Here is a 27,580-nt window from a genome sequence, read left to right as displayed (position 1 = left end):
TTAGTCTTCCGTAGGAGAGGAGAAAGGCAGAGCGAGAGGAGGCTGGGGGAGGAGGCCCAGAGAGATAGCAGGAGGGAAGGAGGAGGGAGAGCGGCCAGGCGGCAGCAGGGCACAGCCAGTTGGCCTGGACAGGGAGGCCTGGGTCGCTGAGGCTCCTGGGTCCACAGGTGTGGTGCCCGAGGCGAGAAGGGGGGGAAGGAGGGAGGGAGGTGCTGTTATCTTACCCAGATGCACGTGCTCCGGGAAGGGAGAGGGTCAGAACTTCAGACTATTTATTTAATCCCTTGGAATGTCTTTGCCTCGCTCTGATCTCTGGGCCCCTTGTGTTTCAGGGACTCCTTTACAGGCACATGTGTGGTCATTAACACATGCAGTGTAGGGCCTGGCCATGTGTTTAAGTTTCAAATATCCATTGATCTGGGCGCTCCCATCCTGGCCACCCCTCCCTTCTCCTTCGGTCCTCGCCCTTGAAGAGCAGTGGAAGGAGTCTGTGTATTTAGAGGGGGCGGGCACACGTGCATCCACATGCACTTTATTGGGGCTACAGAGCAATGTCAGAACAGGGGAAAGGGCCCCCACCCAGCAGCCCCTTAAGCTCTGACGGTCTGCTGCTGAAACAGTCAAAGGCTGCAGACGTTGTGGATGAGAGGGATTTTTGGTTTCAACTGACATCGTCTGAAGAATGGCTGGGAAGTGAATGTGTTTAGAGAGCGTGAATTTACCCTGAGTGGCTCTTCCTGGCAGACCAAGGCTTGTGGACTTTCCTGTGGTGCCTCTCTTCAGGGTCTTGATGATAATGAACGTGGATGGTTTGGGGATAACAGAACAAAACAGAGTCAGGGACTGGTCCTGGGCTTCATCGCCTGTGAGGTGCAAGGGGGGAGGTCTCAGTCTCCAGCAGGGTGACAGCAGGGGGTGGTGGTGAAGAATGATGACACGCAAGGATAAGGGGAGAGCACTTGTAAAGTGATTTCTGGCAGTTCTCTGGGAGTTTTTCCTTCACGTGCCCAGGACCGGGTGCTTCTGTAAGTGGCAAGTCAAAGTTTAGGGTCATCAGGAGTTTTCTGCAGTTTGCCTTTCCCCTGCTTGTAAGAGATCTGGGAGTTAGCTTTTTGAGGAAAGGGAGGAAAAAAAAAACATTGGCATACTTTGCATGCATCTTTTTGTGTGGGCTTCTGTATTTGTCAAGCACGTCTTGGAGAGGGGCTGAACTTCCAAAACCCAACCTACCTTTAGTTTGCAGAGAGTTTTAAAAAAATCCCCACTGTCGGGCCCTGGCCGGTAGGCTCAGTGGTAGAGTGTCGGTCCTGTGTGTGGAAGTCCCGGTTTTGGTTCCCAGCCAGGGCACACAGGAGAAGTGCCCATCTGCTTCTCCACCCTTCCCCCTCTCCTTTCTCTCTATTTCTCTCTTCCTTTCCTGCAGCCAAGGCTCCATTGGAGCAAAGTTGGCCCAGGCATTGAGGATGACTCCATGGCCTCCTCCGCCTCAGGTGCTAGAATGGCTCAGATTGCAACAGAGCAACGCCCCAGATGGGCAGAGTATTGCCCCCTGGTGGGCACACTGGGTGGATCCCAGTCAGGCATATGCAGGAGTCTGTCTGCCTGCTCCCCCCCCCCACTTCTCACTTTGGAAAAAAAATCCCCCACTGTCTGCTTCATAGTATGTGTTCCAGGGAAAGAGTAGGTCACAGTTATTTCTCCAAGGTTCCTGCCTTTGTCTCTATCTTTAGAATTTCTCATGGATGCTGATCTACAGGTTGGTGCCAACTTGGAGATCTTGTCACTCAAGTGGAGGATGAAACAGCACCCTCATTCAGGGCTGAGGGACGTGCCTAGGGCAGGGCGACTGGTGGCAGGCGTCCCAGAGGAAGGGGACTAGGTGGCTTCCAGCCTCAGTGCTCAGGAGAGTTGGTTGACACACCTGAAGGAGATTCACCTTGTCGCCCTGAGACTGGCCGAGGCGTGCAGGCTCCTGTCTCAGGCCTGTCTGCATGCAGAACGTCAGTCACTCCTGCTCACTTGACTTGAACCTCTTCCCAGCAATCTCGTTTTTACCTCTTTCCCCAGCACCGAGGGGGAGGCTGGGTCAGTAGTTAATCTGTTGGTATTGCCATCAAATGGCAAATGTCTGATTACCTACCAGCCTGGCTGGATTGGAACGGAGGCAGGAGGCTGATGACTGTACAGGTTGGCTTCTGTGCCCATTGAACTTCCCTGTGGAGGAGTGTTCTTGTTCTAACACTGCACCTGCTGAATAGAACTGTGCCTAAACAGCTCCCAGCCCACGAAGGGCAGCTCTTTGCTCTCTGCGTGTGTGTTGCTACTGCTTTCTGGTGCTCTGAGCCACCCTGACCAGGCCTGGCATACATGTCCATGTACCAGCTCTGCAGAGAGAAGGTGCAGGAGGGGGTGCACCACATCTCCCTCATTCCCACAGTTAAGTATTCCCCAGGATGGTTCCACCTGCTCAACCCCTGCCCTCCATCTTGGCCCCTATTCTGGGGTCTCCAAATGAAAGTCATGCATGGAGGATACTAACTAAATTAAGAGTTCACACCCCTGGCATCTCCCCATTCCCAAGGGCGGGAGAAGGAATGGATTATAGGGTCCTGGAAGAATCTCCTAATCATAGATTCTTACCAGTCGCTAGTGTTATTAGTAACCATTGATGTTTTATATTTGGTTCTTTTTTCTTCAATTCAACAAACACTTACTGAAAACTTACTGAGTGCCAGGCTTATTACAGTCACTGAGGCTCCAGCAACAAGTAAAATGTAAGAGCCCTGGCCTCACCTTACCTTGTGGAGCTCATATTCTGATAGTTCTTAGTCCCTTCTTGTGGACGTTATCTTCAGGTGGAGGTAAAGCCTCCCAGGGAGCACAGACTTCTAGACGTGGCCTCTGCAGGGAATAAGGAGGACGGGCCCTCCAGGCAGCCCTGGCTGGTAGGGCTCAAGGCCAGAGCCTCTAAGGAAGGACCCTCGGTGGGGCTGCCTGCCTGAGATGAGCCTGGCCCACTGGCAGGCTCTTGGTCTCTGTCAGGTGCCTTTGGGGGGCCCCTGAAGTTTAGGTGAGGCAGCCCAGAGCTTGTCAGGCCACTGAAGACATGCTCACCTGCTCACTGTTCCTTGATTGAGTTCAGTTCCAGGTGTGACACGAAACCTGGAGAGAGCCAGGGACTTTGGCATGTGGGAGGAAAGGCCTCAAGGGCCACATCTGACCCGTCTCCAGCTCTGAGCTCCAGGTAGCTCCTGGGGCCAAGGCTAAGGAGTTACCAGTGTGGGTCCTACTGCACCGAGTCTGTTCCTGTTGGAAGGAAGCTGTGGCAGTCAAGGGCTGCGTGTTCCGAGCCGTGTACGGAAAGGCAGCAGAGCTAGGACAGCTGAAACAATTGTTCAAAAGAAAAATAAAGTGGGTGCTACCACTCTGTTTTTGTTGGTTTTGTGTGTGTGTTTGTGTGTGTGTGTGTGACAGAGACAGAGAGACAGAGAGGAGGCAGATAAGGACAGACAGACATGAAAGGAGAGAAATGAGAAGCATCAATTCTTCGTTGCGGCTCCTTAGTTGTTCATTGGTTGCTTTCTCATATGTGCCTTGACCGGGGGGCTACAGCAGAGCGAGTGACCCCTTGCTTAAGCCAGTAATCTTGAGTTCAAGATAGTGAGCCTTGCTCAAACCAGATGAGCCTGCGCTCCAAGCTGGCGACCTCAAGTTTCGAACCTGGATCCTCTGTGTCCCAGTCCGACGCTCTATCCACTGCGCCACCGCCTGATCAGGCTCTTCTGTTTTTTTTAAATAAAGATATCTTTAATATTTTACTCCATGACCCTTTATGAATTTTCAGTTGCTGCTTTTCTTTGTTCTTCTGAACAAACACTGTGAGCCACCTCCATTGAAATGTTTATTTCATTTTCCTTTTATATAAAAAAAAAAAGACGTTTTTTAAAGAGCAGTTTTAGGTTCACAGCAAAACCAGGAGGAAGGCACATATATTTCCCCTGGACCTCCTGCCTCCACACACGCGCAGCCTCCCCATTGTCATCTTGCCAGAGTGCTGCATTTGTTACCTTCAGTGAACCTCCACCGACACATCATTATCAGCCAAAGTCCACAGTTTACATTGGGTTTGCTCTCGGTGTATGTCCTGTGGGAACGGACAGATGTCTGACGTCATGTATCTACCCTTACAGTATCATACAGAATATTTTTATGGTCCTAAAAATCCTTTGTGCTCCACTTATTCATCCCTTCCCCTCCTCCACCCCACTAACCACTGATCTTTTTACTCTCTCCATAATTTTGTTTTTTCAGAATGGCACATAGTTAAAAATCATAACACTCTGTTTGATTTTAAGATTATATATAATGGTGTAGTCATCAAGACAGTGTGGTATCAGCCAAAGATAGACACCTAGATCAATAGGACAGAATAGAGAACCCAGAAATAGGCCTACTACACAAGTATGGAAAACTTTTTTTGGCAAAGGTGCCAAATCAATTCAGTGGAGGAAAGATACTCCTTTCAACAAATGGTGCTGTAGCAATTGGCCATCCACACATAAAAACAGAACACCCAACACCTTCACACCTTATATAAAAATTAATTCAAAATGCATCTTGGACTTAAATGTAAAATGTAAAGCTATTAGAAGTTTTAGAAAAAAACAGGACAAAAATCTTTCGTATCTATCACTAGATGAACCTAGAGTTTTGTTGTCTTAGAACACCAAACACATGATCCAAAAATTTTTTTGTTGTTGACTTTATTAAGTGAGAGGCAGGGAGGCAGAGAGACAGACTCCCACATGCACGACTGGAATCTACCCATAAGCCCCTTTCAGGTAATACTCTGCCCATCTAGGGCGGCTGCTCAGTTGCTTGGCAACAGAGCTATTTTAGTGCCTGAGGAAATGCCATGGAGCCATCCTCAGTGCCCGGTGCCACCTTGCTCGAGCCATTCAAGCCATGACTGTGGGAGGGAGAGAGCAGATAGCCCACTTCTCCTATGTGCCCTGAACGGGAATTGAACCCGGAACTTCCACACACTGGGCCAGTGCTCTGCTGCTGAATCAACTTGATTAATTGTTGGACATAATCAGGATTTAAAACTTGCTCTGCAAAGGATCCTATTAAGAGAACAAAAACAAAACAACAGACTGAAAGAAAATGTTCACAAACCACATGTCTGACATGGGACTTATATTTAGAACATACAGAGACTCTCCAAAACCCAGTAGTTTAAAAACAATTCAATTTAAAAGTGGACAAAACACACAACTAGACATTTTACCAAAGCACATAAGTAGAGAGCAAATACACACACAAAAAGATGTTCAACATCCTTAGTCATAAAGAAATGCAAATTGAGACTATGATAAGATATCATCACTACACATCTATTAAAAGAGCTAAAATTTAAAAAATAATAGCAATACCAAATGCTGGTGAGGATGTGGACAAACTCAATCTTTCATGCATTGCTGGTAAGAAATGTAAAACGATACAGACACTCTGGAAAGTACTTTGGAAGCTTCTTAAAAAACAAAACAAAACATCTAAACATACACTTAACCATATAATCTAGCAATAGCACTCCTGAGCACTTATTCCAGAGATATGAAAACTTATGTCCACGCAAAGACCTGTACGTGGATGGTCACAGCAGCTTTACCTGGAAGAGCCAAAGATGAGAGCAATTCTGAATGCCCTTCAATGGGTAAAGCAGAGTGTGCTGCTTCCATGCCATGGAACACTGCTCAGTAGTAAAAAGGGACAGACTTCTGATATGCATAACCTGGATGGCTCTTGGCCATTATGTGAAGTGAAAAAGGCCAGTCTCGAAAGGTCATATACTGCATGGTTCCATTTATGTAACGTTCTATTGATACAAATGACAAAATTATAGAGATGGAGTGAGCGGCCATCAGAGGTGAGGGATGAAGTGGAGGCGGGCCAGTGTGGCTGTAGCGGGTAGCAGGAGGGAGATCCTTGGGATAGAAGAGTGCTGTGTCTGGACTGTGGTGAAGGCTACATGAGTCTACACCTGGGTAAAATTGCATAGAACTACACACACACACACACACACAAATGAGTGCATGTAAATCCAGTGGAACGTTAATGCATCCTGTGACATATACCAATATCAAGTCCCTGATTTTGCTCTTGTACGATAATGATATTGTCTATATAATTATGTTACCTATATAATTCTTAATTATAAAGATGTTATCAATGGGGGAAACTGGGTGAAGGATACATGGGACCTCTCTGTCTTATTTTTACAACTTTCTGTGAATCTATAATCATTTCAAAATAAAAAGTTCAGAAAAAAAATTAGCACAGTCTACTATTGTCAGCCTGGCCCTGAACTGACTTCTCCCCCTTCTCCCCTCCTTTCCCTCCACCTCCACCTCCACCTCTTCCTGTCCCCTCCTCTTCCACCTCTGGTCTACCCTTTTCACCATACTCAAGTTTTTGCTTCTGTTCAGGGAAATGTGGAGTGTGAGGATGTGGGCAGCTGCTTGCCGAACGACAACCTTGAGCTTGTTCTCACCTCTTTTGGGAGGGAGTGTGCAGGTGGGCAGACAGAATGTGAAACATTGATCTTCTGCTCTGGAAAGGACCCAGAGTGCCCAGAAAACTTCTGCTCTCAAAGTCCAGGGTCAGAACAGCTGACGGTACATTTCTGAGCCTCATTGGTTATGGGACACACATCCCAGGAAATGCCGAGGTCCTCCTGGTATGACTCGGGCCAGGTTTTTAAGAGACTTCTGCAATCAGGTACAATTGTGTCTTTATGGTGCTCAGAATAAGTGATCTCGACTTTTACACTGGGTCCCTGGGTCACATGCTAAGGGGGATGGTGGCTCTGGCATAAACGTGGCCCCTTCAAAAGCCAGAACCTACGACACCTTTACTAGGCTGAAGTTTATCTCCATGTCTTTAAAAGAAATGGCCAATGGAAACCTAAAAATATAAGTAAGAGGGTGACCAGTGACAGACCTTGTCTGGGCAGAGCCCAAGAATGGAAGGGGACTTGGGATCATTGAGAGACCTTCTGAATCTCAGGATGGGGGTGGTTTCCTCTTTCCTTATTCTCCAAGGCTCCTCAGTCTTGGAGACCCCAAGAGGTGCCATTAATAAGGATTCCTCTGCTGGACCCTTTGACACATTTGCTTTTGAAGGACCTGGAAGAGAAAGCTCTTTGTATGTGGTCAGAATAAACTCATTGTACACCCAAACAATTAACTCCTCAATGGACTTGCCAGACCCTTAAAAGGCCCAGCCCTGCTTCCCTGGACCTCTCGGGCTCTATTCAGTCCCTTAAGCGCACCAATGTTTTTGGGTTTTGTTTTGTTTTGTTTGTTATTCTGAAAAGTTTTTTTTTTTTTCCCTGAGAATAGTCACAGCAGATCAACATTGTCCTCAGCCCAGCATTTATCTCCACTCACCAGCAAATGTCAATCAGGAATCAAAAAGCCAAACAGAGGAGGCTTTGAACAGTGTCATCGGGGGTCGCAGTCACTTCCAGCTGTCTGTGCGTGGGCCAGTCCTTCTTGCAGTGCAAGGAATTGTGCTGTCACACAAACCCGCTGTCTGTATGGGCTCCCAGAGCCCATGCGGGGGCTGCAACTTTCTGGGGCTGCACCTGTGAAGAGGCGTGGTTGGGGGTTGGGGGACCTTGGAAGGTCAAACTCCGTGGCTCAGGGTCTGGGCAGTGTCCAAGGCTGCTCACTGCCTCTGGGGCCTGGAGCAAACCACTTTCCTATGGAGACTCGGTCTGTTTTTATCAGCCTGGTGACTTCCTCCATGCGGCTGGTGGTGCAACTAGGCGAGGAAAGCCACCAGCCAAAAACTTGAAGTGTTGCAAAATGTGATAATATTATTGTTGTTGATCTTGACATCATCCTTGAGAAATTCTTTTCAAGTTTGCCTTATTTATTTTTTTTAATGTTTCCGGATTTACTTTTTTCTCCTTGTAAGAAAAGTGAAAATCTTTGAACTGGCATTTTATTTTCAGTTCACTTCCCCTTGGTCCGGAAGGAAGTTATGGCAGCAAAGAGAAATAAAGTCTTACTATTTAAGGTCCAAAAGAATCACCAAGAATAAGTCTCAGGCATCACATTATTATGTGCATACATGTACACTGAGGTTCAGATATATTTTTCTTTAATATATATAGAAAAGTTTCCCTCCCAAATCAAGGAGTGCTCAGATCATCTAGCTGCAGCTGCCTGATGGTTTATCTGTGATGACTTTGATGTTTCTCCCCTTGTTTTAACAGCTTTATTGAAGTAGAATTACATACCATAAAAGTTACTGTCAATGTACAATTCGCTGAATTCAGTACATTTCTAGAGCACTAACTGCTACCAGAGAGCAATTCTATCACCCCTAAAAGAAACCCTGCATTCATTCAGAGTGATACCCCACACTCACCCCATCCCCGGCAACCACGGCTCTGCTTGTCTCTATGGTTTGTCCTTTACTAGGCGTTTCATTCACATAAGTGGACTCACACACTATGTAGTATTTGCACATGGCTTCTTTCATTTGCTGTGTTGTTGAGGTTCATCTGTATTGCCACATGTATTAGTAGTTCATTCCTTTTAACTCCTGAGTAATATTTCTTTATATGGACATGACAGTTTATCTGCTAATTAGCTGACAAACAATACTGCTGTGAGTATTTGTATACTAGTCCTTAGGTGGGCATGTTTTCATTTTTCTTGGCTAGAATCTCAGGAGTGGGATTTCTGGGTTGAATGGTAAGTTTATGTTTACCTTTTTAAAGGAATTGCCCAACTCCCTTCCGAAGTGGTTACCCAGTTTTCCATCCCCATCTGCAGTGAACGAGGGTGTCAGCTTCTTTACCTCCATACCGACACTCGGGACCGTCTATTGAAAAAGTTTAGTATTCTGTTAGGCATGTCGTGGGATCTCGTTGTGGTTTTAACTTGCGTTTTTCTAGTGACTAATGACATTGAGCATCTTGCCATGTATTTAGTAGGCATCGTGCATCTTGTTTGGTGAAATGTCTTATTAAAATATTTTGCCTATTTTAAAATCAGGTGGTTTGACTTCTTATTGAGATGTAAGGTTTACTTTATTGTTTAACTTAAAAGTTTTGGTAGGATTTTAATTTTGCAAATACAATTTTAAAAATAAGCTGTAGGATAAGGTGTTTTAGAACTACTACATTTCCTTTAAGAGGCCTTTAAAGCCGTTTCCTCCTACAGTGTCCTGAGGCTGGGGAGGCAGGCAGTCTTCCTGTTTAGAGGAGGATATCACTTCCCAGAGAAGGACAGTGAGGGGTTCAGATTGCCACCATATTGCATATGATGCAGGGTGCGACCCCATTGGAGACTAGGAGGCCCAGGGCACATGTGGAAGCTTTTTCTCTCCCCAGGACCCAGTGTGAGGCCTGGTGTTGCCCCAAGGCTTGCCAGGAGGCAGAACTGGTGTGGACCTTGGACCCAGGCCGTGGTCTATTTGGTGGAAGGGAACGTTTGTTTGCTGGGTTGGATGCCAGGTGCCCAGGTGCCCGGAGGTGATGATCCGAGGGTCCTGTTGGCTTTGGCTTGCCTTCCCATCCTTTGGGTGTGCTGGATGTCACAGGTGGCCCTCCTGGCAGCAGAGCACCTTGTCTTTTCTCACCTTATAACGGTTTCCATCGCGGGCCTCCCCGTGGCAGGGCAGCTGCATCTCTTTGCCCTCGGTGACACCCCCCCCCCACAGGAAGAGCTGCTCCCTGCATGTGGCTCCGTGCTCTGTGGGCTTCTGGGCCCGCATCTGGCGATCATGGAGTCCTCCACCTGCAGAAGTGCCCAGTTTCCCCGGAGACTGAAACCCTCCTTCCTCTCCCTGAGCAGCAGACAGTGTTTTCTGCGGTTGGGCCAGATGGGCAGCCCCCCCCCCGGACTTTCATCTGGACGATGGCAGAAATAAACAGAATGTCTTCTGTCATCCAGCTCCAGAGGGAGATACAGCTCTTGGAATATGGGAGGACTTTAACTGAGTATTAAAATATTACCTAAGCTGCTTTGCACTTGGGTTGTCACCCCGAGTTGTCCCACTGGCAATGTCTGATTTCTGCTTTCTCTTTGTGACCCTTCAGACTCCCCTCCCCTCCCCCCTGCGTGAAGGGGCTGAACACACCGTGCCGGGCAATTTAGACGATGAACTTCCCATCCAGCAGGAGCAACCAAATGTGTGTTGCAGCTGCCAAAAGACTTCATTCAGTGGCTCATTGAATTCAATGGAAAGAGGTGTTAATGGAGTCAGGGGAAGTGATGCTATTAAAACATGACATGCTGTAGCTCTGCTCCGTGTTTATCCTCCCTCAATGACTTCCAGATCAAACTTACCCAGTTTGGCACCAAAGATGCCTATTCCGGCCTCCAGTTGGAGGCAAATAAGATGGCCAGCATGGTTAGTTCCTCTCTTCCTGCTGCATCTTATCCCTTGGGATAATGTCAGGTGGTTCAGGATCGCCTTGGCCCCTCTGGGAGTTCGGTCTTGGAGTCAGCACAAGAGAATAAAGAGCAGGGTCAGGTGTCACACAACTGTCGGGTTGCTGGCTCAGCCTCCAGCAAGGGTTGAGGTCTGCAGAGCTCCAGCTGAAGATCCCAAGGGTCGGGTGTTGGCGCAAGATGGGGCTCAGGACTCTGTGTTCTTTCTCGCTCTCTCAGTAAGACGCAGGGAAGTCAGCCAAAGGTTCTGGGAGCTCCAAGTGGTACGGGTGTGTTATTATTGATGATCTGACTGGCTTCGCAGAAGCTGTCTGAGACCTTGCCCTCCATAAATAGTTAATGCCTGGAGAATAACATATGTAGGTCTGAAAGACCTCTGGGGGTCCTGGGAGGAGAGAAATGGTGTAATCAGAAAGATGTCTGAGACCACAGTGCCCTTCTCTCCCCGCTCTGAGGGAGAAAACAGAATTCTCTAAACCAGGGGTCTCAAACTCAAACTCAGCATGTGGGCCGCAGAGCAAGATCACAGCCGTTCGGTGGGCCCGCACTAGGTCTACAAAAGGCAACTGTTACACAACACTTTTTTCACTGCAGTTGAAAACAAAAAAAAAAATCAGTACAACAAGCACAATTTGTACATGCAGTTTACTCAGTGTCACAAAACGACCAGAAACTGTAGTTCGCATCACAACTGCTGTTAACTAAGCTAACATCTAGCTAGGATGCTAGAGAAATGAAAAATACAAGTAGGCCCCTAGGCTTACTTAATTTTATCCAAAATATTTTGAACTTCGTGGATTAGTCTGCGGGCCGCACAAAATTGTTCGGCGGGCCGCGAGTTTGAGACCCCTGCTCTAAACTATCATTCTCAGTGGGGGCAAAGGTACCTGCTCCCAGTTTTCGCCAAGGAGACAAAAATTGGTTCTGGGAGTGGGGCGGTATGCTCTGTTTACATATAAAGCACAGAGATGCGTACAGTACATAGAGTGTATCTTTTTTTATTATTATTAGAAAGGTGATTAGGAGAAAAATGTCTTAAAATGCTCCTTAGGGAGGCAATAATGAAAAAAAAAAAGTTGAAGAACACTGCTGTAAACTAAGGTTTTATTTTGATGAAATAACCGAGTCCTGAAAGGTAGACCAAGTCTGCACCCACTCCGGACCCGCAGAAGTTCTCGCTGTGCAGGAGCCGCTGGTGCTGCTGGGACATGAGATGCTTGGTTCCTGGGAGCTCCCAGCTTCCGTCCTCTGTATTAGAAGTCCGAAAGCAAATCCAGGGCGCGGTTTTCCGTGTCCCCTCTCACGTTGTTTACCCCCACCTCTCACAGGGAATTGGGGTGCATGCTGTTTCACAGGGGTTCCCAGTTCTCTTCAGTTCAGCATGCTAGAGAGAGAATGATCTTTTCAGCCTTCTCTTCCTTTTAATTGTTAAATTTTATTTATCTTATTTTTTCAGTGAGAGTTAGCATACAATATGATGTTCATTTCAGGTGTACAACACAGTGACTAGACATTTATGTCACTTGCAACTTGCTCACTCCAGTAAGTCTAGTTCCCGTCTGACGCCACCCAGAGTTGTTACAGTATTACTGACTCTCACCCCTCCGCTATCCATCCTTTGCTTTAAAGGAGGGTGGCGAAATGGCTCGAAGTTGGGAAGGGACTAGCACCGAAGTCTCTTGTCTTCCTTAAGCTCTTGAATCATGGCCACTAGAAAGGCACAGGGCTGCTACCTCTCAGAGACAGGAGAGCAGGAAGAAACTGGGGCCACCAGAATCTGATGCCACAATATGTGACGACCATGTCTTACCACGCCTGGCCCCAATGCAGGGCTGCGCGGGGAAGCAGCCCTCCTAGCTCTCCTGTGGGGAGGGACAAGGACCTCAGAGCGATGAGGAAGGGTCCTCCAAAGCCCTGCCCGCCTTGCTGTCCTGGGTCCCTCTGGTAGAAGGGTGAGCACACTCCTGGGCTCGTCTGACTTGTTGGTGTCTCTCTGTGGTTCTCTTTTCCTTCCTGTACTTTCTTCTTTCCTTTCTTTCCCGTTGGTCTCTTCACTGGGACTTGGCCGGGCCATGCGCAAACCCAAACCATTCAACAGTGCTGGAGAGTAGATAGTATTTACCTCAATAATGGTAGTCTCTTTTCGATTCTTTTTAACCCTCAATTCAGATGACGGGTCCAAGCCGACGCCCACGATGGAGACGCAGCCGGTGTTCGATGGGGACGGTAAGCCCTGGTGTTACCGCCGACTCGCACCCCCCCACACACACACACATACACCCGTCTTCAGATTTGGGGAAGGCCGATCTTCCCTTCGGATGTTTGTTTAAGCTTTATGGTTATTATTTTTCCTTCTTTTAATTTTAATTTTTCCCAGCTTAAACTGGGTTGTTTTAACCTTTTGAAAAATGCAAACCCTCCCAGGAACTGGTATGCTCTCCACTTCTGGAAAGGCCCTCTGTTCTTGCCAGGCTTCCTGCCTGGTTGCTGATGTCCAACAATAACACCGCCAGGATGGACCCACTGGGCTGCCAAGACAGCGGAGCCCTGGCTGAGAAAGACAGGCAGGCGGCATCGTCCCTTCCGGGGACGAGCCAGCGCATAGAGACTCCTGCCGTGTGCCCGGCTTCGTGCGGGGCCGCGGGGGGGGGGGGGGGGGAGGAGGAGACATAGATGAGATGAAGCCTGGACTCCAGTGACGGCGACAACTGTGGAGGGCTTCACGCGTTAAATTATATGGCCCCGGTAGCTATTATATTAGAAATTTATGGAAGAAAGGCATCACCGTGGTCTGGGGAAAGATTCTGTGAGGAGATGGGGGGGACTTGAGTTGGATCTTAGAAGTGGGGAGGAAGAATGAGAGCATTCCAGGCGGGGGGCCTGGCAGGACAAGGGAGGGACTATTGTGGGGATGGGGTGCGGGAAGGAGAGGAGCAGGGAAGAGGCTGGTGAGTGGAGCTGGTTTGGTTACATTGTAGGGACCTTGAGAGTTGAGTCAAGACGTTTGGGAGAGGAGAAAGTCTAGGTCAAGAGAACTAGTGGCGCCACTGGCAAAACAGAGGTGGATGTGCCTGGAGGTGTAGGGAGGACTCAGGAGGAGGCGGGTGCAGAAGGCTGGCCTCCGTCTGAGTCTGAGGTGCTCCAGGCCTGTATTCTTCCACGTGCTTTGCTCAGTACTCCCGGTTCCCGTGGGAGGAGCAGGAACCTCAGCACGGTGCCGAACCTGCCCACAAGGCTCAGCTCCCCCTGCAGTACCCAGCAGCCTTTTAGTAGCTTTCAGCTGAGTGTATCCCGGCTGCAGCAGGAGACTGGACAGTGAGACAGAGGAATAGAAAGAAATCAGGCCAGTGTCTAGTACTGTGGCTAGGGATATCCAATAGCACAGACTCAGCTCTAGATAGAGGAATTGAAACGTGAACTATCCTTTGTAACTGGTCACTTAGCAGGACATATGTGTGTTCATGCCTAGGTCAAATGCTTCTGTGATCCACAAAGGTCCTTTATCATCGGCAAGTCTGGGACCCTGGGGGTTGGGTGGGGAATGAAAACAAACCAGCTTGGGAGACCTTCCCATTCCCCTCACTGAAGATCTTGTCCCTCTACAGTGAATTCAGGGTCATCCTGGATTCCAAAATCACCTGTCCACTGGCTGACCCGAGCCCTGGAGGGCCTAGAGGCACCCCAGCATTCTCCAGAGGGAGGTCAGCCTCTGTTCAACAAGAAACCATTCGGTAGGGCACTGCAGCCCACACTGGACCTTTGCTGTCTTCCCGTGTGCCGCAGAGTCTCAGACCTAAAATCTGTTGTGCCTCAGCTGTTTCCTCCAAAATGGTTTTTGTGGTTTGTTTGGTGTTCATTTGTTGATTTATCCCCTTTAAATTCTTCCAGGGAAGCAGCTGAGAGGGACTTGGCTTGGCTCATGTTCCTCACCTCCTAGGATAATATTTTTATTCCTGGATGGAGTGGCTCAGTGCTCTGGACTCTGACCATTCTGCCTCCCGGAACAGGAGCCCTGCTTGGCTCCTAGAAGCTGACAGGGGAGGAGCTTCCCTAGTGAGGAAGGGAGAGGTTTGGTGACAAAGTGGAGATGAGGCTGATAGTCAAGCCTCGATGCCTCAGGCTTAAAAAAAAAAAAAAGCTATTAAAAAGTCTGGGGATTACATTCAAACTTACATGCTCTCTTTGCTCAGGCTTAATTTTCTCTCTAACCTCTACTCCCCTCCCCCCCCCCTTTTTTTTTCAGAAATCACAGCTCCCACTCTATGGATTAAGCACTTGGTAATCAAGGACTCCAAACTGAACAACACCAATGTAAGAAATTCAGGTAAATAATCCGCCTTGGATTTTATACTTATCTAATAGTCCATGGTTGCCCCCTGGTTACCTTATGGTTGCCCCCTGGTTACCTATGGTTGCCCCATGATTACCCCATGGTTACCCCATAACTACTGACTGTGTGGACTTTATTTAACCTATCTGGTCTTTCTGTAGAAACTGATTTGTAGAATGAGATTAGATGAGCTAATCCCTTCCAATTTTAATTGTCTTGAATTATTATCTCAGGGATCATCTTTCATGAGTAGTGGATACTTTGAGCTAAAAAAACCTTTTATGCTCTACGTTTCAGTATTTTCACTGACTTTCTGTATTTGAAAGAGGAAGGGTTGAGTGTAGAACACTTGGACCTCAAGCCTCAGGCGCCTTGGTTCTCCGTGTCTTTAAGGCTCTGAAGAGCTGCTTATGGTTGTATCTTTTCTAGTCTCATCTTTTTTTTTTTTTTTTTTTTTTTTTTCCATTTTTCTGAAGCTGGAAACAGGGAGAGACAGTCAGACAGACTCCCGCATGCGCCCGACCGGGATCCACCCGGCACGCCCACCAGGGGCGGTGCTCTGCCCCCCAGGGGGCGATGCTCTGCCCATCCTGGGCGTCGCCATATTGCGACCAGAGCCACTCTAGCGCCTGAGGCAGAGGCCACAGAGCCATGCCCAGCGCCCGGGCCATCTTTGCTCCAATGGAGCCTTGGCTGCGGGAGGGGAAGAGAGAGACAGAGAGGAAAGCGCGGCGGAGGGGTGGAGAAGCAAATGGGCGCTTCTCCTGTGTGCCCTGGCCGGGAATCGAACCCGGGTCCTCCGCACGCTAGGCCGACGCTCTACCGCTGAGCCAACCGGCCAGGGCTCTAGTCTCATCTTTTGAGGATCTTGTGCATGGTCAGGCTTTGCTACTAGCTGAACCCCTTGTAGAAAGGTGGTAGTTTTTAAAGGATGATAAGATTTGTCAAGTTCATTTATATCAGTGAGGACCAAAGTCAATAAAGTTTATTTACCATCAGTAAAGACCAGATGTCCATCAACAGGAAACGTATTAACAGACTCATTGTGTATCTCTATGGGTGGGGGAGTCATCCTTTTTTCAGCCCGAGGCTTTATTGTGAGAAATGCCACTTGGCATGATTTATGCCTGTTGGTTGACTTTTGCCATATCATCTTTTCCTTGTTGATAGCGAGGATTATAAACAAAAGATACATCCCTTTCAACTGGTAGAATTTTGCGTGACCAGCAAGTCATGAGTATGCTGTCCTTGGCTCACTTTAGCTCTACCCTAGTGTGGGGACAAGCATGCATGGAGTTAGACCACAAGGTGAATCTGTGCACCATTGGTTGATGCCTCTGTGATTTGGGCAGGCCAGAACCTCAGCATGTGTCTGGTTCCTTGTTGAATAAACGCTGGGAGCTGGAGGGTAGTGGGTAGGAAGGAGACCATGTGAACTCCTGTGGGCTGGATTCTTTGATAAAACAGGGCTGTGGTTAAAGCACAGGCTGTGGAATCAGTGAAATCGTGGTTCACTTTTTGGCTCCAGCACATAGTGAGTGTCCCAGCCAAGTCCAGTAATCCCCCTGAGCCTCAGTTCTCATCTGAGATCATGATCGCTCCTCAGGGGACTGTGGTTAAAGGACTGTGGTTAAATTAACTGATTTAATGTTTGCATGGTACCTAACCAGTGCCTGGTAAGTGACAAAGAGTAAGTGCCTGATAAATTCTAAGTACATGTATTTGTTATTATCATCATTTTAGGTAAGAAGAAATGGGAATATTAATGATTCTGCTTGTAGTGAGAATTCTTCAATCAGGAGAGAATTTGTGATTGTATAGGAACCAAAAGCATCTATTAGGAAGCTTCTACTTAGACCCTCCTCCACTTCCCCCTCACTGTTAGGCAAATATTGTAAGTCAAAGAGAACTGGTTTTGGTGCTTGTGGTATCTGGAAGTGAAACCTGAAAATGGTCTATCCGGTCTCTGAGCCCCCCACAGGTCTGCGAAGGCCCAGTACAGTATGAGGCTGAATTCTGTGGCCACGTGGTCGGTGTGAGGGTGTACTAGCTCTGAAATTATACAGCACCTTATGCCTGGAACAATCATTTGATATTTAGCAATTACTTCCTTGAATTGCTTCCTTTTTTTTTTTTTTTTTGTAATTTTCCGAAGTTGGAAACGGGAAGGCAGTCAGACAGACTCCCGCATGCGCCCGACCGGGATTCACCCAGCACGCCCACCAGGGGGCAATGCCTGCCCATCTGGGGCGTCGCTCTATTGCAACCAGAGCCATTCTAGCGCCTGAGGCAGAGGCCACAGAGCCATCCTCAGCGCCCAGGCCAACTTTGCTCCAATGGAGCCTTGGCTGAGGGAGGGGAAGAGAGAGACAGAGAGGAAGGAGAGGGGGAGGGGTGGAAAAGCAGATGGGCGCTTCTCCTGTGTGCCCTGGCTGGGAATCGAACCCGGGACTCCTGCACGCCAGGCCAACGCTCTACCACTGAGCCAACCGGCCAGGGCGAATTGCTTCCTTTTTATCTATAAGTGGTTTTAGGTTTTCTGCCTAGATTATAAACTGTGAGGACAAGGGCTCTATTGGTTTTCTAATATATCCCTCATTGAATTGAGCTCGAGGTGTTTGAGTGCTCTGGGGAAGGATGGAGGAGGAAAGACCGTCATCCTTGGCAAAATCAGAACCATCACTGTCATCACAGCTCATCCGTGTCAGGTCCTGCAGAAATTCCCACGCGTTATCTCTTTGGAGCTTTACCATACATAACCCTGTAAGTGCTGTTATAGTCCCATCTCACAGAGGAAGCGTCAACGTGGAGAGAGAGAGAGGAGGGAACTTGTGCTGAGTCACAGCTAGTCAGTGATGTGCCTGGAGAAAACCACCTGTCCCTGGGAACAGAGTGCCTGTCTTTGTGAGTTATGTGTTCTCTGCATGTAGTGAAGTGGCCACGTCAAGCTAGCTGATACTAGCTACAGTGAACTGTTTGCTTCCACTGAACCCAGCTGTCTGTTTCTATATGATTTCCAGTTGGATGAGTATGGGGTCATGTTGAGAAATGATTTCCAGGCAGGTATAATCACCTGCCTTTTGTTAGAGTGACCCAGCCACCTTTATTTCCCCCTGGTTGGCCCCGTTGTGTGACATTGTGTCCCTAAGGTTAGTGGATAGTGCCGGATGTTGGGGGAGAGATAAAAGCAATAGCTACTCTTGGTGGAATATCTTTATGTATTGTGCTAGCCACTTTTCAGATTATCTTACTTGGTTTGATGAGAAGTCAGATATACTTTAGTGATAACGTGTGTCTGGGCCTCCGGCCTTGGTATGGACTGGACCCTCTGGGTCAAGCCCCTGAGGCAGGTTCCCATTGAGTTTGCCATAAGGTTCTGGAGTGGGACTCTGAGAACTGACTTAGTGAGAGCTCTTCTTCTCAGCTCTCTGTCTCAGAAGCAAAGAGGCCATCCCAGTTTCTTTTACACCCCAAACGTCCTTCTTCCACCCTCAGACCCTGTGACGCCAGGTTTGTTTTCTGGCCTGGGGACTGTTGACGTTGGAAAGGTTCCACTGGGCAGCCGAAGTTTTGCAATAACATGACACGTATGCCTGCAGACTTAGCCTGCCTCCTTTGCTCCTCCTGGAGGTTCTGGTCCTTGTTTTTAAGGCTTTGTCATCTGTTCGCCATGGTCCCAGTGTCGCCTTTTGAGTACTTGGCAAGTTCAGCATTGACGGGTTTGCCTCAGTGTGGACCTCTCTCTGACTCTCGCCTCTGGTTCTTATACCAGGAGTCCTTGCCTTTAGGAAGACCACGTACCTGGCCAGCCAACACCTAGAACTCGAGACTGGACGTCTTCTCATACATGCATGTTGGCCAGACTCTGTTCTGCTTTTATAAGAAAATATGAACTCTTGCTGAGTTTCTTGTTTCGGGGGCTAGCTACCAAGGAATTTCTTAATATAACTAGAATTAAAATAATTTTTTAAAGTCATCTACATTTTATAGAAGAGAGGAGAAAGATTAAAGAAATGACAAAAACTAAGCTTCATCTCATTCTTTATCCTGGAGCTCATTGCTTCTCATTTTACTATTGGTGGACACTTGCCTGCGGCTTTGATTTATATGTCTTTCTTTTTCTTTTCTTTCTTTTTTCTGTAAGACAAAAGTCTGTGCTTTCTTCTCCGGGAAAACACTGTCTCTCAGGAAGCACGGTCCTCAGAGCCTTCCCTTCCTGTGCAGCATGGCAGTGCCCTCGAGGCCGGGGGCCCTTCCCTGCGTCCCAGTCCCAGGGGTTGACTCTTGTAGCCTCTGGTGGGGTCATTTAATTTCCCTTTCTCTTTCTCCACCTCTTTCTTTCTTTTATCCCCATCTTTTCTAGTTAACTGCTTTTGTAATCTAATCTGGGGCTTCAGGAAGGCCCCAGAACACGGGCCCTCTGGGTTAAATCCAGAAAGACTATGTTTTTCCTCTTTGCCCAGCAAACCGGTGCCGCAGCCCGAGGTAAGCGCCCCCAGAGACGGGCGTCAGTGGACACTCAGTTGGAAATGCATTTCCTATAAGCTCTGCCTGGAATATGGCCCCCTGTCCCTTCATATATGAGTGAGTTTGCCTGCCTCCCCATCCATGTCACAGGATAACATCCTGCCCTCACCTGCCTGGGGTTAGAGCATTGCTCCTCTGAGGTCTGCTTTGGGCCCCTTTGGCTGCATTTTGGATTGCTCCTCCCTCACCAGGGAAGTTCCTGTCTGGAGAGCTGCTGCTCTGATTGGGATTTGGGGTCACTGAGGCAGCTGCACCTCCTGGCCGATTCCCCCACTCTCAAACCAGCACTCTTGGCCTGCCCAGAAACCGCGGGGTGATGTAATGACCTGAGGCCTGGAAAAATAAACAGCTCTCAGGGAAACCAGCGGTAGCCGTGGTAAGCAAATACCCCGCAGCCACCTGGAAGCTCACACATGACGTGATTGGAAGGAAGAATGAGTAATCCACTAACGTTAGCCTCCTCCGATGAGCCTGGGCTTGTGTGCATTTAAAACATCTATATAAAAACAAACCCTTGATGTTTATTTCTGTAACTGGCTTTCTGGACATCTGCCCACCTATCTTATGCAGGTGTCTTGGTCCATCATGGCCAATGGACTAGAACCGGGAATGGGTGATCGGCCCTGGCGTTTTCTGTGGCAGCAAAGGCCTTTCTCAGGTTTTCCCTTTGCAGAGGGGAGCCGTAAACATGTTTGGAGTTCCCAGGGAGCCTAGCCCACAGTCCTTTTTTACCTTGTTTTCAAATTAACCTTTCTGGCTGCCTGGGGCCTTCCCCCCACATTGTTTGCTTGGAGCACAGAGGCACAGTGGTGTGGGGTGTGGGGGGGTGACCCGGCCTCTGGAACTCGCTCAGCCAGCGAAGGTTTTGTTTTCTCTGTAAGCGAGTTTGTATGCTTTTTTGGTGTTGATAGCAAAACTGCGTGTCCGTGTTTTTGGCCTCTGTTGATGATAAACGGAAATCAAAGATCCTGCTGAGGGATTGTAATTGACTCCTTCCAATTTGCTAGAAGTCAGCTGTAGTCTCTGCTTTGATCTGAGGGTCCTTATTCTGTGTTTATTTGTAAAATGGCTTTGGAAGTCGGCAGGGTATAGATCTTATAAACACACTTACACACATGGCATTAGTGTTTGGGGGGATGAGGGGTGACGTTCTGATACTTTATTTTGACAAATTAAAAGAAACCTCTCACCCATCTCCCCCTTTGGCCTGCGCCCTTGCTTCTTCTCTTGTCCTTTTTTTTTTTTTTTTTTTTTTTTTTTAATTTACTAATTCTTGTCCTTAGAAGACAGAGCTTTTTTAGGTCAAGGTCAACGAGTTACTGAGAAAAACTAGAAAAAGACAGCTTGCCACTTCTCATTGCAAAACCACTGGGAAGCGTTTCATTTTCTTTTTGGTGGAAGGGTCATCTGAGCTCAGTGAATGGCATGAGACCATAGACCTTTTCTAAATGTGAGTGGATGTGAGTGGCTGAAGCTTTGGGGGGAAAGGGTTTTGTGTGTTTGTTTGTTTGTTGTGCCTATGTGCTATATGGGGACGATCCATCCTAGAAGAAATATTGTCGGTAGAATTTATATCTTGTTTTCTTTCACTCCTCAGTTTCTGTGTGTGGGGAGGGAGGGACAGGTCACAGTGGTGCACTGTGTGTGGCCGTTTCAGGTTCCACAGAGAGAAGTTATTTAGGACAGGCTAGTTAGTCTGTTGTTTTTCCCTTGTACCTCCTCAGCTGTGGCAGTCCGTCCCAGCTACAAGCCCGACTCACAGCAGCCACTGCAGACAGCGTCGGTGAGCGGGCCAGGCTCCGTTGATTTCGATTTGCAGATGGGGCCTCTGAGCCACAGCAGGCCGGGCCACATAGCATGAGCGTGGCGGGCAGCACAGGTGCAAGGGAGAACCCTGAGGGTCCCCGCAGCCTTGCCCGACGCTCAGGGCCCTCCTGGTGTTGGGGGCCCCTGAGCTGTGGGGAGCACACCCAATGCTGTCTAACTGGAAGGCTGTGGGCTATGACAGTGGTCTCATCTAACACCACCGCTTCATTTTAAACGAGAGACCAGACTGGTTAAAGCCTTGTTCAGGGTCACAGGCCATCAGCAACTCTTATGTGTCAAGTCCTCAACTTGGTGCCAAGGGGCCCGTGGAAGAAATACAAGGCCCATCTCAGGAAGGAGCTGACCATTGGGCAGTAGTGTGCCTGCTGGAGGGGACAGCCCGCCACAGGGGGGAGGACGTATTCTGTCACATTGTTTAGAGTTGCTGGCATGGCGATCATAAAAAGCAGACTGATTCTGAGTCATCTGTATATTTTTAGTTTACCTACCGTGTACCCTGTTGTTGCCTGGAATAGGCTGGGCCCACGGCCTGCCCATGGTCAGCCCCTGCAGTCCAGTTAGGGGGACCGGTCATTCACAGGGACAGGTCAGGAAGTCTGTACTTACTCCACATTTGCTGAGGACACTGCTGCTTCAGGCCAGCTAATAATCTACCATTTATCATCTTACTCTGGTGCCAGGTTAAATGCTTCACGTACACTATTGCATTTCATCCTCACAGTGACCCTAATGAGATGTGTGCTATGGTTACTCTTCTTACACAAGTAAGAAACTAGGAACTTAGACAGCCAAATAAGCTGTCCAAGGTCACAGAGCTAAGAAGTGGTAGAGGCTGATCCAGCTGACCCCCAGTGTCTTGACCACCACGCTTTACTGCCTCTACTGCAACTGCTGTTGAGTTCCATGAAACCATGACAGAACCATCCGTGTGCAGGCCCTGGGTGACATGTGCAGGAGCACAGAAACAGGCACTTCCTCTTGCTTGCAGCCTTGCCAAGAACGCCTGACACCCCACTACCCCCCATCCTGTCCCTGGAACCTCTTCCCTCAGACTGCCCTGAGTTCCCGCTGGCCTTTCGAAACTGCCGTCCCTCTGAGTCTTCTGTACACCCTCTCTTCTTCTGGGCCAGAGCTCAAGAACATCCCTTTTCTTGGCTGGTTATTCCATCGGAAGGGAGGCCCGCCTCCAGGGAAGTGGTCCAAGGCCCCACTCTAGGTTAAGATTGGGAGGTGACATTATCTTTTTCACTTCATTTGGCTGCCTACTCTGTGGGGGAAAGGGCCTTCAGATTAAATGAGATCAGGAAACGTATTCCCATGGAAGAAGTGACTTTTATTATTTTTTATTTTTTATTAAGTGAGAGGTGGGGAGGCAGAGCTACAGACTCCCGCATGCACTCTGACCGGGATCTGCCTGACAAGGACCCTACTGGGCGCTGCTCTTCCCATCTGGGTCCTCTGCTTTGTTGCTCAGCAATGGAACCATCCTGAGTATTTGGGGTCAACTTAGCTCAAACCATTCGAGCCATGGCTGCAGGAGGGGAAGAGAGAGAAGGGGCGAGGGACAGAGAAGCAGATGGTCACTTCTCCTGTGTCCCCTGACCAGGAACCGAACCCGGGACTTCCATATGCTGGGCCAGTGCTCTACCACTGAGCCAACTAGCCAGGGCCAAGGTGACTGTTTTAAATGTGTGTGTTTCTGTTTCTTTCCTCCCCACCTCATCCCTGCTCGATGCACAGCTGCGCACCATTCCCATTCTGTGTCGGCATATCTGCTCCTTCCCGGCCTCAGCAAGGCCTCTCTGCTGGGCCTTCCTTTTCCAGGCCTATTGTCCGCCCTCTGTTCCAAAGGGAGCCCTGATAAATTTTCTGTGGGTTTCCCTTCTCTTGGTGGGGTTCTTGGAGTCCCTAGATGAATCTGAGATTTGTGAACTCACGATTGCCAGGTGGCAGCTAGGTGCTGGATGTGACAGGAGGCCCGTGGTGGGATGGCAGAACCAGCCCGGCCAGTGCTGCTTGGCTAAATGGTCCTCCGGGGCCACTTAGCCCCTCCTGTGAACAAGCACAAAGTCCACAAGTAAGAAAAATAACTTCTTCACATAGTTGGCTTGAAACCTCAAGTGCTAAAACCCCGTGTGGCTAGATAAACCAAAGGACCTGCTCAGGGATCTACCGTAAATCCCTCCCAAAGACCGTGGTCTCCAGTGGCGTCTTCCCCCTGGAGATGTCTTTCGGCCCCGGGCCGGCCCTTCCAGAACCAGAGCCAGAGCCTCCCAGCCTGGTCCTCCCGCCTTTGGCTCTGCCGTCCTGACAGCGCGCCCACACGCCGACCCGCAGAACCCTGACGCAGGAGCCCACGATTTCTTACGCCTCTGGAGTTTCACGTTGTGATTTAGGGAAGGTGGTTTTTAACACGCAATTTGTTATTTTGTGTTTTCGTTCAGCATTTCATTCGGTTTTGTTAAGAGGCTAGGCAGGTGTGAGGGATTTGAATGGGTTTCAGGGTAATTGTAGGCAACACAGCACTAGTGTTTCCCTGAATATTCTTGGCCTGGTGAGCTGATTCCTTCTGCAGTGGAGCGTAAATAAGCTCCTCTTGTTTTTTCTAGAGGTAACCATTTATTGATTTTTTTTCCCCCTAAGGAAATCTAGAACTTGATAGTCTGAGGGCTGAGTATACCATTTCCCAGAGTGAGTCAGAGGGACGGATACTCTTTTCTCAGCCTCCTCGTCTTTTCCCCACGGTTTGGCTCTCAGCAGCAGCGGGCGGCCCCACTCCCTGAGGGGTCAGGCTGGAGCAGAGTGCCGCGGCCGGGGATGGCACGGCAGGGTTCAATGGAGGCGTTCTTGGGCTAAATACTCTCTGTGGAGCCTCTAAAACCACGACTTCATTGTTCTCCTCTGAATGAGGAGCTGGGGGCCCAGGATGTGTGTGGTAAACAGGAGGGTGCTACAGAGTCCCTGCTCTCAGGAGCTTCCAGTCGGGTTCATCACCGTACAAGGCGTAAGGTGGGCTTGAGGGAGCCCGCACTCTGGGGTGGGGCCGTCAGGGGATGTAGGGAGGCTGGGATGAGGTTAGGTTAAGATCACATGTCCGGTTTTTTTTTCTTGCTACATTTTACAAAATGTTTCTGACCTCTCCAGAGCCCAGCATTGTGCCAGCACACGCAGTACTGGCCTGCGTGAGAACTGGGTTCCCGCAGGTCTCCAACATTCTCTGCATCCACCCTGTGAGCCCTAATTGCGTGGGTTTCTCATGATCCCATGTTAGGTTCAAGACTCAGGAGTACCCTGCTGTCCCAGGACACTGTCCCCATGCTGTCCGCTTCCCACTCCCCTGTTCTTGAGTGTTAGCAGCTCTCAGCCAGGGCGGCTGAGCAGCTGCCCCTAATCACCAGCCGAGCCTGCACGAGGAAGAGGGCTTCCGGAAGGACCGCATCACCCACCCAGGCGTCTTCCCAATACTTGTTTCTGTGGCCTTTGAGTCTTCTTGGTCCCTCTGTGTACGGTTTCCGGTAAGGTTTGGCGTTTTTCTTGCTCTGAGTTTTCATACGGTTAATTGTACGTGTCAACTAGGCTGGGCTGTGGTGCTCAGCTTGGTCACACAGTAGTCCAGATGTGGCGCTGAAGGTATTTTTTAGATGTGATTAACCACTTAAAAATCAGTTGACTCTCTAAGTAATGCAGATAACTCTCTGTACCGTGGGAGGGTCTCATCCAGTCAGTTGAAGAGCAAAAACGGTGGTTTCCCGAAGGAGGAGGACTTCTGTCTGCAGACTCTCGCGTAGAAACCCTGCCGGAGTTTCCAGCCTGCTCGCCTGACCTGTTGGTTTTGGACTCAAGTCTGCACCATCATTCTTGCTTGAATTTCTAGCCTGCCAGCCGGCCCTACAGATTTCAGACTTAAGTCAATTCCTTAAAATAGATCTCTCTCTCTCTGTGTGTGTGTGTGTGTGTGTGTGTGTGTATGCACACACAAATATATCTGTATGTATCATATATACATACATACACATACGTATCTGTGTGTGTGGATGCCTTCTCTTAGTTCTGTTTCTAACCCTAACTACTGCTGACCCTCTGACCGCTGCCTCCTCGCCATTGCTCTCCTGACTGCCTCCACCACCCTGAGGTCCCCCTGCTCCTTCTCCACAGACCTCCCCACGTGACTGCTCCACTGACTCAGGTGTTGGGTTTCCCGGCCCCTCAGCCTTTCTGTCTGCTCACTCCTTCAGCACTTCCTCCTCTGGAAGGCAGAAAGAAAGACCAGCCCGAGCACCCGAACTTAGAATCTTCTCATTTTACGTTTTTTGGCCATTTTTGGTTGAACAAAGTAAAGAAGAAACAAGGAAAAGATGATAAAGGAGAAAAGGTTCCCAGAATCAAAGGATAAAGTCTGGGCTGAACTCGAGCTTTGGGATTAGCTGAGGATTTAGGTCACCCACGCTCCCCTTTGCTCCTAATGACCATGAGTAATTGAGAGGCCGGGGCTCGCCAGAGCGGCAGAGCGTTCTCCATGCTTCTCCTGTCTTGGCAGGTTGCATAAGAACCTGCGCCCCGGGCCTGCAGATGGGGTTTCTGTTTGTGTGGTTCAGTCCAGTCTTTTTCTCCCCCTCCCTCTGTGCCCACGCCCACCCCACTCCAGTCCTGCTTGCTCTGCTGCTCTGTGTCATTGCTGGTACGGAGGGTGGGGTGCGTTCTGGTGGCCGGGGCCGGACCGTGCGCCCACTTCTCCCACAGGATGCTTCCCTGGCGTGGGTCTTCTTTTAGGCACTCCAGGCTCGGGAGGGAAACTTAAACCACCCACTGCCATGTGGGAGGGACCTGGCCCCATTCTTCTCTGCACCATCGGGACAGGATGATGGGGGTGGTGTGCGTGAGTGTGTAAGGACGTGTGGTCAGGTGTGCCCGGGCCCCCTAGGCAGCCTGATTGGCCCCTCTCCCCTGCTGTTATGTCTTCCAAGTGTTCACCGGTAGTCCTGGCCCAGCCTCACAGTTACGAGGCTCACAGTTACCTTCCAATCTTGTCATTCTTCCCTGAACTTTCCCAAGCAGAGGTCACACATTTTCGAACAGTGAGTGCTTACTTCTGGGGATCTCTCTTTCTGATCCAACAGTCATAAAGAGAACCTTGAAATATTGATTCCTCGTCTTGCATTCTGGAAGGTGATTTCTTGATATCTAGGAAAACTGATATCTGGAAATTACAAGATTCATTTATAATTTTATAATCTGAGTGGGGGCTCAGAAGGGTAGGGGGTGAAAATGGCTCCAAGGATGGGACTGGCTTCTGGGTCCTCAGGTACAGATGAGTGTATGCCCCCTGGGGTGTATGTTTGTGTTACATGCCAGCGAGTCAGCCCTGACTCCTTCTGAACCTATGGATGGGCGATGTCTATATTGACTTGTTCTCAACAGCCCCGCTCAGCTCCTGTAGACTCATGTCTGTGTCTTCTTTTATGGAGTCAATCCATCTCATGCTTGTTCTTCCTCCTTTCCTGCTGCCTTCTCTTTTCCCAGCATTATTGTCTTTTTTCCAAAGAAGCCTATTCTGCCAGAAGTAGGACAGCTTCAATTCTGTCATTTTTGCCTCTAGGGATGTTTCAGGCTTAATTTGCTCTAGGATTCACTTGTTCAACTTTCTGGTGGTCCAGTGTATCCATAGAGCTAAGCAGATTTATAACAAATGAATTTTTTTCTATCCTTATGCTTTGTCCAACTTGCTCATCTGTGCATAGAAATTTGGAATATGAAGGTGTGGATGATCTTAGCTTTTGTTTCTAATGACACATCTTTGCTCCTGATATTTCCGAACTCTCCGTTCAGCCTTGCTACATAGTAATTAGTATTTGCATGCCTTCTGGAGACGCACTCCAGGAATGATTGACCTATCCATTGATTCGCGGAAGGGTCTGAGAGGGCTACAAACATATAAGAGAAATTGATGAAGAGCTGAGTAAGTGCAGGTGTTTCAGTTATCTACTGCTGTTTAACAAACTACTTTAAAACTTAATGGCTTAAATAAAAATAATTTATTTTTTCTAATGTTTCTGTGGGTTGGGTGGGTGGGTCCTTGACCGGTTCTACCTGGACTCATCCAGCTGGAGGGTCAAATGGGCTGGAATGTTCAAGACGACCTCGTTCACACGCCTGGCAGTTGGTATGGCTGTGGGCTGAGCCCCTTCGGTTCTCCTCTGTGTGGCCCTTCATCCTCTCGTGGGCTGGACTGGCTTCCTTCCGTGGTGGTCTCCAGGGGGGTTCCAAGAGAGTGAAAGTGGAAGCTGCAAGGCCTCTGGAGGCTGAGGACTGAAGGTAACCCACCGACACCTCTGCCTTTTCTATTGATCAAAGCAAATCCGAGTCAAGGAACATGGAGGGGTTACTCAAGGGCAGGGATACAGGGAGGTGCAGTTCAGTGGTACCA

At 48.9% G+C, this 27,580-nt stretch overlaps 1 protein-coding gene across 3 annotated transcripts in view; it reads left to right on the top strand.

The window, feature by feature from the left end:
* Positions 1 to 27,580, top strand: part of SMOC1 (SPARC related modular calcium binding 1) — a 156,911-nt gene that overhangs the window by 104,906 nt on the left and 24,425 nt on the right. For 2 of the 3 annotated variants that reach the window (XM_066274143.1, XM_066274142.1), the window contains exons 6-7: positions 12,609 to 12,698; positions 14,716 to 14,796. In XM_066274143.1, the coding sequence (XP_066130240.1) occupies positions 12,609 to 12,698; positions 14,716 to 14,796 (171 nt within the window). The remainder of the gene's footprint in view (positions 1 to 12,608; positions 12,699 to 14,715; positions 14,797 to 27,580) is intronic. The other variant, XM_066274144.1, reaches the window with a different exon arrangement.

This window comes from Saccopteryx bilineata, chromosome 4, assembly GCF_036850765.1.
Source record: "Saccopteryx bilineata isolate mSacBil1 chromosome 4, mSacBil1_pri_phased_curated, whole genome shotgun sequence".
In the NCBI taxonomy this organism is placed as follows: domain Eukaryota; kingdom Metazoa; phylum Chordata; class Mammalia; order Chiroptera; family Emballonuridae; genus Saccopteryx; species Saccopteryx bilineata.
The sequence above is the reverse complement of the archived record's forward strand: the minus strand, read 5'-3'. Positions and strand labels throughout refer to the sequence as shown.